Below are 11,445 nucleotides of genomic sequence, written 5' to 3'. Positions count from 1 at the left end.
TTTAGATTTGTTTACTGTATCATCACTGGGGTTTCTGCATCATATTATGTGACTACTGATTAAAAAGATATATGGTTGTTTATTAATGTTCTCAAAACACTATGCCAATTCACAACTTGGGTGTATTTTGCCCTTAAGTTTCTGAAGTAAATTTGGAAACATTTTCTAGTTAACAAGACTAAAATATGTTAATTCAAATACTTTGCTTTGAACAGGACTTTTCTTCAAATCATTAATGAGAAAATGAAGAGAGTTTGGGTGGTCAAGCATGAAATGTAAATGAGAGTAGTTTTTTTTTTTTAGGCACCGTCATCCGATATCACCTATGTTCAAATTTAAATTTGATATTGCATAAAATGACCTTACAATTTGCAGTATCGTGAAACAATGCAGCTTATGCTGCAGATTTTTAGGCAGCAGTATTGAAGCTAGGATTTCAAGTACAATTTTCAAATGAGTAAGTCAGTGAATACCTCCACATTTTGAATTGGGTGGAGTCAGAAAATGAGCTTGCCTGCCCTTGGTTTATGGGACCATAGGAATTTTTTTAAATAAAAAATTAAGAGAGTGCTAGAGCAAAGTGGACAAATAAATTCTCTTTAAATGGATGTAGATTTACAAGTGAAATACCTGAAGGGCCAAACAATACAGGAGGCATATACTTTTGTTCTTTTATTAAAATGAGGCATATCTTTCTCTAAAGCAGAAAGACTACGAATCTCTTTTCAGCTTTACAAAGTCAAATGAGCCTCAGAATGGCAACCATTTTCTAATTCCAGGCAGCCCATAAGAGGTACATAGTATAGCTGCAATCAGAGGCCCAGGAAAATCAAGATGGATGCCAGGCCTCTACTTTACTATCAGAATTTCAAACAAAGGGCAATTATAAGTCCACACTTTTTAACCAAGAATTAACCATAACTATCTGCTTAAATAAGTAATGACTGACCGTGTGATCATATGCTTTTTCGTTTTGTGGCCCATTTCTCTCTTTTTTAACTTAAAAAAAAAAAAAAATAAAAAGACCTCAGTTGTGTTACAGCTTTTCAGAAATCCTGAGATTTTGGACCGGTTTACAGAAATAACTAGATTCAAGGCAAAGCTCAGCGAGAATTCAAGCTAGTGCTACAATATTCAAAGACTATATTACCTTAAAGCATTCTAAGTGTGTTTCTTTGGAAGGCATCAACACAGCAATACCCTACCTTCCAGAAATGCATTCCTGTACCAGCAAGACTCTGTTAAGAAGTGGGAATTACTATAAGGACACACCCTTGAGCAACCATCACACTGCACTGAACTCTTGAGAATATTCTGGAAACATCACCGTGACCAGTTGCTTCTCTGTGGGGAAGAGAAATGAAATTCTGCAGAATCAGCAACTTTTGGGAGGAGATAACACGGTTTGCCTTTGAGTATGCTTTTCTACTGTAATGGGTTTACTGAGTGCTAGATTTCTCTGGAGCTTTAAATCTGTGCCTTTTTCGAAGTTATGAAATACCTTCTATATGGGGTGGCGGGTATAGGAACTTTGGAAACTTAAATGTCTGAGACTTCAGACAATCCAGATGGCGTTCATGCAATAGCATTCCATGAAAAACTTCTTCAACCCAATCTTTGAACCTAATTACCCAAGGCACAGAAATTCAGGGACTCTCCAGATTTTGCAGCCCTCCCAAAAGGGAGGGAATTGAAAGGATCTTGCTGCAGTTCTGGGGACGAACCGAGAGCCGCTTTGTTACAAGTGTATCCAAAGTCCCCAGCACCAAGGACTTCTGGGGCGCTGCTCATCCCTGCTCCACTTGCTCTGCAGCTCCCGGGGGTGGCGGTTGTGCTATGAAAGCAGACCCTATCAAGCAGGCCGACTAGATGCTGCGTACCCCCAAGTGCTCCCGATGCCGGAACCATGGCTTCCTGGTGCCCGTCAAGGGCCATGCGGGCAAATGCCGCTGGAAGCAGTGCTTCTGCGAGAAGTGCTACCTGATCACCGAACGCCAGAAGATCATGGCTGCACAGAAGGTGCTCAAGAAGCAGACATCTGAAGAGGAGGAGGTAGACCTGGGCGCGCAGGGACCCGAGTTGGCCCCCAGGGCTGTGGCTGCTGCCCTGGGCTCAAGCCTCCGCCCGCCGCCGCGGCCGCCCGCCGCCTCCAGAGATGCGGAGCACGGCCCTCCGGCTGCCGGCTTCCCTGAGAGGCCCCCGCGGGGCCCCACCCCAGGCCCCAGCGCCTTCCAGCCGGTTCTGGGCAGCCGTGGCCACGTTGGGCCGAATGGAGGAGTCGTGGCCGCAGTGCCGGGTACTGTAGGACCCCAGATCGAAGCAGAGGCCGCGGGCCGGGGATGCCCTGGCCAGCTGGAGAGGCGCAGGCCGTTGTGGCCTGTGCCCAGCCCGCCGTTCGCCGACTTCGGTAAGATTCCCAGGCCCCGTGTGGCCATGGCCCCACAGCCAATTCCTCTCCGGGCTGCAGCTTCCCTGCTCCCGGAGCTGGCGGCTCAGGCCCGCCCGGAACCCACCATGGTGGGCCGTCTGGGTGGGGAAGCGAGAGACAGAGGGGGTAAAATGCTTTCCGGAGGTAGCCTTTGCTTTGACAAACCTTTCTCTGAACAGGGATCGAGTTGGGTGCCTTTTTGCAAAAAGGAAAAGAAAAGAGAAAGGAATGAGTGGTCCAAAGGACCTTGAACGCTCGGCTAGTTTCTGCCTTTCCATCTTGCCATAAACAATGGCTACCACGCCAGTTTACCTAAGACGACTCCTCGACGGGGACACCCTGTGGAGACTAGCTCAACTGCGCTTGCGCACTCCTTCCCGCCTTTTTGGGATCTGGAGGCTCCTCCCCCAGAACGTTTCAGGGGGTAGGCGGGCTGAATTCTGACTGCGGCTGCGCAACCTTTTGCGGGAGGGAGGCTCCTCCCTGAGGACCTGTCCTTGGCAGCCCCACTGGTATAAGCCCCCCTGCGCCTGCGCACCCATCCTTCCATCACACTGCCTGGAGGCTCCTCCTAGAAGCCTGCCCGTCAAAAAGCGTCTTAGCCCGGTGCGCCTGCGCACCCCTTCCCGCCCTTTTTATGGGCAGGACTGAGAATCAGGCTTTTTACTTGCAATCCTTATGTACTCTAGAGGGAAGCAGTTGCTCTACTGAGATATTGCCTCTTTTTTTTTTCTCCCTCGCCCTTACATAAATTACATTATTTCCGATATCTTACCGCTTTCAGTATTAAAGTGTAATTTCGAGCCATGTAGATTTGAGGCTTTCAAAACAGGTTCTTTTTGGTGCAGCCACTTGTTTTCTTGGTATTATCCCTATGGCAGCATGGTAGAAAAAGCACAGGTCTGAGTCAGGAGGCTGGGGTGAGGGTGGGGGTTGGAGAGGAGGGCTGTGCACCCTGTAACCTTAGGCAGACACCTTCCTTCTATGCCAGTTTCTCCCTCTTGTATCTCCCTACTGAGAAGACTGGCCTGGATACTCTATGAAGCCATTTCTGCCTTCTGGGACCTTCTAGGAAAATCTAGGTCCCCAGGGAGCTAGCTGTTTGATGGGGAAGACGGACCTAAAATAGTAGTTATTGGAGAAGGCTGCCTTTCCAAAATCACAGTCTTAACAAACAGGCAGTAATAATGAAGAAAGAAGCCACACTCCCTGCACTCTAGGATTTTGAAGTCCTAGTGGGAAAGACAGCATGCAATCAAAGAGTCACACAAATAAATGTATAAAGCTGTAATAATTGATGATTTAACTGTGGTCTGAAGGAAGAATAGGAGCAGAGGAGCGCACAAGGAGGCAAAGTAGGGCTAGGGGAGAAGGATTTCCAAGCCCAGGGAACAACTACAAAGGCCTTGAGATGAATGAGGTTATAGTATGTGATGCACCTGGAGTGGAGGAAGCACTAGATCACAGACTGTGCTGAGGACTTTTTCTAAGAGCCGTGGTACATGGTTTAAAATGCATTAAGGTTCATAGCGTACTGGGATGTGGGAGTTCTTGCAAATGGATATGAATGTTTATTATACTGCTGCTCTTGGTTGGACAGTAACATGATGCTCTTTTTCTGAGCTCTGTGTGTTTCTAATGCTTCTCTCTTTGCTTGCCTTCTTCAGGGTGCCCTCTGAACATCTCCTCGGCTCACGTGGTGGGGTCTGAGTACCTGGAGAGAGAGCCTTCCAAGGTGTACCCCAGTTGCTCCAGCATGCACTCCTACCATCTGTTCCCACTGGGCTACCAGAATGCAGCTCCAGCCCTGGGGATCCCCCTACAGCAGGGCTTCCGGCACATCTCCTGCAGTCAACAGCCTGGAGGAAGCTTGGTGAGTCCCATCCCTGCCTTCTTTCCAGGTTCTGCCCTTGGTGCCTTTATGGATCCTCTGCTCCAGGAAGCCAGTTGTCAGAAGTGGTATCCCTGCTCCAGTAGGAGGGACACAGCACTGACTACACTTAACATGTAGACAAATCCACACCTCTTGGCCTGGGCTGTGGCTTGTGCTTTTCAGAACTATGGGCTATAGTTTCTGGGAGCTCAGAGGTGACTACCAGCCTTGACTCCTGGGGTGCTGATGCTAAAAGAGCCTTTCATTCTGTTGGAAACCACCAGAGAGGGAATGTAACTTTCTTGGGGCCATAGATTTTAGGACAGAGCCACAACCAGACCCAGGTCTCCTGCCCTCAGGTATGGATCGCTTGAGACTGCAGAGGGCTTTCAGGAGGAGGTAGCATTTGAGCTTAGTCATGAAAAATACAGAAACCGTCCCCAAAGCACCTGTCACCTTAGGAAATATTTGTTGAAAGAATGAATGGAATTTAATCCTTTCATAGGATTAGTGGTCAATGACTAACTTGTGTACTCTTTAAGCCTGGAGTTTTGACGACTGAGCATGTAAAAGTCAGGCCACCTCAGTTGTGTAGGACACGAGGCAGGTTGACCAGGTTTTGTGGCCTTGGTTCCCAGCTCATTCCAGGATGATTAAAAGCCCCCTCCCTCTTGGCCACCCCTGAGGGCTGTCGGGGCTACAGGATAGTGAGAGGCCCTGGGCATAAGTCCTGACTTTTGGCCCCATAGGCTGGACCCAGGGGAATGGGGGGTGGTGGGTCGGTGGAGAGGCTGACTCAAATACTGCACAAGTTCATGGACTTGGAGACCACCATTGCCTACTGTCTCTCCTTAAAGTTTACAGAGACGTATCCCTTGGGTAGAGGGTGGAAAGAGCAGGCTTTCTTGGTTTAATATGGAAAGTGATTAGGAAGAAAGATGAGAACTTGACATTTCCATAATGAGAGGCACTAGCCACACAGTGTGGAGTCAGTCCGATGGGCAAGCCAGGCACACAGGGCTCTGGGTCTTCACTCCTGCTTCAGCCCCAGCAACATCTCTTCTGTCTGTTTTAGATATTGTTAGGTGTTGTTTTTTGTTTGTTTGTTTTTTTAATCGTTTTCTATTGGTTCAAGGGAACAGAGTTTGAAAACCACTGGTCTTGATTATTCCCAGGGAGACCCTTACATGCACCTTCAAGGTACATCATTAATCCATTCTAGAGTCAAGGAAACAGATTCAGAAGTTAAGTGATTTATCCAAGTCACAGAACTGGTAAGTGATGGACTGGGTGGGGTTCAATTTATATAGCTGCAGGTGATAAAGCCAGGGTGTGCGCCTCAGTCGCCCTGGCTCCAGAACCCAAACACTTTATTATGCTGCTCCAGGAGCATCTTACACAGAGAAGGAAAAAAAACCTGGCCCATGGCTCTCACCGCCACCCCTGCCCTGCCTGAAATCTGTGGGTGCTGCCTTTCTCCCCCTGACCACTCCATTGCAACCCAGGAAGAGCGAGGCATCTTCAGCCTCCACACAAAGAGAGGGGGTCTGGCCAAGCCAAGCACACGCCGTCTGCTCACACAGAAGCCTGGAGCCTGGCGTCCAGGGCAGGGAGCTGATTGACGGGCCCACCAGACGGCCTTTGTTAAGGGTGTGATTTCAGTCGGTTTTTCTGGGCCGGAGCTGCCACCACAGGCCCCAGGCAGGAGCTGTAATCTAGGAGAGACTTGGCTGAGCAGCCTGGAATTAAAGCGCTAATAATCCCCCTTCCCACCCCCTTGACGTCTGGATAGAGGATCAGGCATTTGTTAGGCCGTTTCAGACCTGAGTGCCTATGAATTGCTTTTGTCCTTGTCCTGCCATCCCTGCCCAGGCTCTGGGATATTCCTCAGAGACACCTTCCTCTTTCCTGTTCCTCTCCTTACTCCACCTGCTGCTTCTTGGCTTCCTCTGTTCCCTTCCCTAAAGAGTAAAGGCCCTGAAGTTGGAGAGACCCAGGATCCAGTCCTATCCCTATCATTTACTAGCTGTGTAACCTGGGGAGTTTACTTAAGGACCTCACCCAGGTTCTCAATCTGTAACACGGGAGAAAGAATATGCATCTCATATGGCTATTGAATAGATTAAATAAGGCATAATGCATGTAAAGTGCCCAGCACAGTGTCTGGCAAATAGTAGGTATGTAAAAGTGGGCTTTCTTCTCTTCCTTGTGGTTAAATAACTTTAGGAAATGCTGAGTTAATCCAAGGAGGTTTTTGCAGACTACCCAGAACATGCTCATGGGTGACTCTCCAACATGGAAGCAGAGGCAGGGTTTCGCAAACTCGCTCGACTAAGAACATTTTTTTTCCAGTACACTTAAAAAATATTTTGTAGGACACCAGTGTTCCATAGACAAGAGTTTGGGAAGTGCTGCTCTGAAGTATCTGGATGGAGAAGTAAATAACAGGCACTACATCTATTAGCCGTTATGATTATTATCATTCTCTTACTCCATTCAAATCTTTCTCAGGTAGGCACTGAACCTGTGTAGTTGTCATCCCTCCTGATCCTCTCATTTCAGCCTGAGGGTCCTCCAGTGTGGGGTTCGCCTCCATTTACTGAAGGAACAGAAGCCACTTTCCTGGGGTCCCTGAGCACCTGTCACACTGGGTTGCTGACTTCTTCCTCAGCCATATGAGCATGAAGCCCCCAAAGGCCCCCTCCCACTCCAGGTTAAGTCATTACATGTGCCAGAAAACAGGGCCCACAGTGGTGGGGATGCATGTGGGCCCTTCCCTGGCACAGAGCAGTGCAGTGCAGTGGTCTGTGTGTGGGCTGTGGAGTCAGACAGATGTGGGATCCAGTTCTGTCTCTGCCACTTACCAGATCTGTGGCCTTGGGCCTGTCACGTGATCTCATCGAGCTTGTTTCAACAGTCCAGGGACAACAACAATAGAACCTACCTCCCAGGGTTGTCAGGATAGAGAAAAGAAATGGATCTCAACATAATTGGTGCCTGGAACATACAGAAGGGCTCAGGCAGTGTTACGCCTAGGTTCTTGCCCAGGCTTCTGAGGTGTATCTGCATTCCTTCCTGTCTTCAGTTATTTGGCAAGTATTTGCTGAACATCCTGTTCCAAGTGCCCTGTGCCTAGATGTTTGAGGTCAGAGGTGAATCTACCCCTTGGAAAGCCCCCATTCAGGGGAAAAAGGAGACATGTTTGATCAGCCCATCTGGGCTAACTCCCCCATCCGGCTTCTCTGCTGTGTGTGCTTACAGGTGCCGGAACCAGTGGGAGAATTCCAGCCAAGCTACTACCCTCCACCTCCACCGCTGCAGCCTCAGTTCCTCCCGCCAGGCTTCCTCTCTGCGCTCCACTTCCTCCCGCCACCACCGCCGCCGCCACAACCATCATCTTTCTTGCTGACTGTCCCTTCTGACATGGACAAGGATACCACTGGTAAGTGGGAACCTGTCTTCCAGCTTCCAGAAAAGCCAGGAAGGCTTCCTGGAAGGGGAGGGACCTGATCTGAAGCAGGTGTAGACAGAAGGGAGAGGGCGAACAGAATTTAAAATGTGCTGGGCCCTGAGCTGAGCTGTTCCCTTACACTCCTTCCTTTCCCCATTCTCCATAAGCAAAAATTCTCAGGTAAGGAAACCCTAAGAACATTCCGAGAGGTTCTCACAGGTGTAAATGTGAAAGCCGGAATTTGAACAGAGTTCTCTGTCTGACTCCAAGTCCAGTGCTAATTCCCTCACCTTACCAAGCATGGAGGATGACAAGTTTGCGGTATGTTCAGAAGCCCAGAGAAGCCAGGCTTCTCTGATTAGGGAAACAGCAGATGCTGTGCCTCAAGCAGCGGTTAGAGCCAGTCTGGGGCTGGTGGGGCTGTTTCCCTGTCCTGGGTCACTCTGGAGAGAGCAGAAGACTAGTAGCTAGACCTGCCCTTCCCAGCTCTGCCACTGACCCACCGGGTGTTGCTGGGCACCCATGCCTCTTGTGCAGACCTCCTTCATACCTGTAAAATGGGCCCGTCACAGGGTTACTGTGACGGTCAACTGAAGTTTTGGATGTGGGAATGCTTTGAGGGTTCTTTTTGAGTGCCCTTGCAGCTTAAAAAGTTGTAGGATTTTGTCTGTCCAGTCTGTCCCAGGATTTGGAAAGGGCTGGCAAAGTTGATGGGGTCCAGAAGGTCCTGTTCTGAGTAACTAAGGTCAGTGGCTGCTGTCCAGCCTAGCTGATGGGGCCCAAGGCCTTTTCCTCCTTACTCAGCGAGCAACACAGCTTAAATGGGCAGGGACTGGAGCCCACCTGCTACTCAGAACCTTCCAGAACTGGCTGTAAGGCTTTGCTGAGCAAAAGATCCTGAGGAGCCAGCAGGAGGCATGGCAGATGAGCAGCTCACTGCTCATTCAGCATCTCCTGGTGAAAGAATATTACATTCCTCCCCAGAGAGTCAAAACATCCCTCTCACCCCACAAAACAACCACAACAACGATAGAACTATCAGAGACAAGCCTGCTGCATTCCCAGCAAGGCTGATTTCAGTTTTAGGACATCTGGAGGACAGCTAATTTAAACCCATGGCCAGACACTGAGGTAATTTGTTAGAACACATCTGCAGTCTCTCATGGAAGCAGGACCATCAGCACCGAGGTCGTGGTGAGAGCAGAGAACCTAGACGAAATCCAGATTCCTCAGACTGGTGAGGTATTTCCAGATTGTAGAGCCATGTCCCATGCATTTTCAGTCAGGACCCTCCCTCCCAGCAGGCAGGTGACACGGGCAGAGAAGGGGCTTTTTTTCTGGCTCCGGGAGGCAGTGCACCCCTGGTCCTGAGGCCAGACAAAGTGGGGTTTGAGGCTGGGCTCCCCTGACTCCTCCCTTGTGCCAGGGTTACGAGGACTGAGTTATGGGGCTTAGGAAGGCAAAAGAGTTAAGGGAAAAAGTGATATAAATAATGACTGGAATACATATTAATCACTTAATTTGTGACAGGTAATGTGCTGTGAGCTTTCCATTTAATTCTTAGACAACTCAGTGAGGTAGGTGCTATTACCCCATTTTATAGAAGATGAAAATGAGGAACAGAGAGGTGGAGTAATTGTTCCAAGTTCACACAGCTAGTAAGTAGAGGAGCCTGGACTCCTGTGTCCACCATCTGACCTGCACCAGACTGCCTCTCCCAGGTGGCAGGACCTACAGGAGCAGCCTTATCAGAGAGACAATCTAGATTATCTGAGGCCCAGGGGAGAGAGGTAAATGGGTTTCACCTAGTCTCCCTCTAAGAGGCAGGTGGTGTGGGGATGTCGTCCGTTTTACAGATGAAGTAACTGAAGCTTCACTCCAAGAGGCAAAGCCACAATCTGAGTCCTGATGTGGAGCTGTTGCTGCTGCCCCTGGGCAATCCTCCTCATGGCCACCATCCTCTACTGGGTCATTTCCAGGGCCTGTGTGGTGGCCTCTGCTCTCACTGGGGACAGCTGGAGGGTCCCCAGGTCCCGTGATCGGCATACAGCTTGGGGACTACCCCTGGCACATGGTATCACAGGGATTGAGGCTCACTCCCTCCCAGACGTGTGTGCTGACCAGCAACATCAGTCCCCCTTCCCAGAGAGGAAGCAAAACTGGGAGCACAGCATGTGTGGGTTGTTTTTCCTCGTTGCCAAGAGGTAGCTGCAAAGCAGTGGAGTGTTTTGGCCATGGTGTTGGGAGTGAGCAGGACCTCTGGGGGGCAGAGGGCCAGGGGCAGGGCCAGTGTGAAATAGACACACATCCCTGGAGGGGTTCCTACTCCTGCAGTTTGGGAATAGTTCTCACACCCGGGGCTGCAACTACAACTGCAAAAAAAAAAAAAAAAAAAAAAGTAGGTAGATTTCATTCCTACATCTATGGTTAAGGGAAAGATGGCCTTGCTTTGGGGAAGGGAAAGAGTTAAACTGCATGCCTATACACCAGGAACAACCACTTGCTAGAGATAATTAGAGCAATCTTATGGGCTGAGTCGAGTGTTATGATCCCCATTTTATGGAAGCCTGTGGTGCACTGGCCACATATGAGGCACCAGGTGGGGAGATGGTACAGCACAGCCTGATGCACACTGGCCCTGGTGCCAGGCAGCTGGGTCCGAGTCCAGCACTTACCAGCTGTGTGACCTTGGGCAAGTTCATTCTCTCCTTTCTGCATCTGCAAAATTGTACTAATAATACTGGTTCTCACCTCATGGGGTTATTCTGAGGGTGGAAGAACAGAACTGGAACAATGACAGTGTTAGTGAAAGTTAGCTATTGTTAATTGTTTCTCCTGATCTCCACGCTGCCTTTGCAAGGCAGCTATCAGCTTATTTTACAGAAGGGTAAGCTGAGGTCCAGAGATGGGGAGTGGCTTGCATAATGCTCCCTGGCTCATAAGGAACAGAGCTGGAGTTTGGATTTTGGTCTGCATCACGTGGCCAGCGCTAGAATTCCAGTCTCCTGACTCCTAGTGAATTGAACAAGCTGACTCTCTGTAGGGGCTGAGAATGATGAGAATGCCTTATAGAATATTTGCATCAGAAGCTAGCCATTTTTCCTCGTTCTAAACCTGGCTCCTCTCCTTTGCCCTTTGCAGATGACCAGGATGCTGAGGTGCCACCTGAGCCCAGCCAGTCGTCTTCTCAGGAGCAGTCCAACTAAGTCCCAGGCCCTGTGGGGCCCACACAGCAGGGCCTCGGGTGTCACAGGAATCTCCTGTCTGTGTTGAGTGAGGTGTAGGGAGGAAAGATAGTGATAGGTGTTAAGATTGTGACTAATTTCCATTTCAAGATAGGAGGAAGAAAGGTGATTTCTTAGGTTCTCCCAATTCTGAGATGTGGGATTGAGGGAAGCTGGAGAAAGATGTTACCAGGGGAGGGGGGCCTGGTGGAAGCTCTCATTTAGAAATGAATTTAATCGTCCCTGAGTTGTGCTGCCATTTATCGGACAGACCACCAGAGACAGTCTGATTTCCTCAGGCCCTGCTGCAGGACAGGCCACACCATCTGATTGAGCCTCCTGCTGCTTTTACCTAGTCCCCAGCTGAGGGTACCACGGACATCAAGCTTCCGGCCCCTCCAGGCGGCTGGAGCCAGCAGCCAGGACCAGAGGCGCTGACAGCAGGTTCTGCAGTGTCCTTCCTTGCTGC

General features: G+C 49.6%; 1 protein-coding gene across 1 annotated transcript; it reads left to right on the top strand.

Annotated features, from left to right (window-relative positions):
• The first annotated feature begins 1,866 nt into the window (after positions 1-1,866).
• DMRTB1 (DMRT like family B with proline rich C-terminal 1) lies at positions 1,867-10,958 on the top strand. Its single transcript, XM_037809569.1, has 5 exons — positions 1,867-2,407; positions 2,468-2,530; positions 4,096-4,301; positions 7,563-7,743; positions 10,894-10,958. The coding sequence occupies exons 1-5, from the start codon at positions 1,870-1,872 to the stop codon at positions 10,956-10,958; spliced, it is 1,053 nt and encodes a 350-aa protein (XP_037665497.1). The 5' UTR covers positions 1,867-1,869.
• Positions 10,959-11,445: the final 487 nt, after the last annotated feature.

The sequence above is a fragment of the Choloepus didactylus genome, chromosome 2 (assembly GCF_015220235.1).
Source record: "Choloepus didactylus isolate mChoDid1 chromosome 2, mChoDid1.pri, whole genome shotgun sequence".
Lineage (NCBI taxonomy): Eukaryota > Metazoa > Chordata > Mammalia > Pilosa > Megalonychidae > Choloepus > Choloepus didactylus.
Note: the sequence above shows the minus strand (reverse complement) of the source record. Positions and strands in the feature narration are given on the sequence as shown.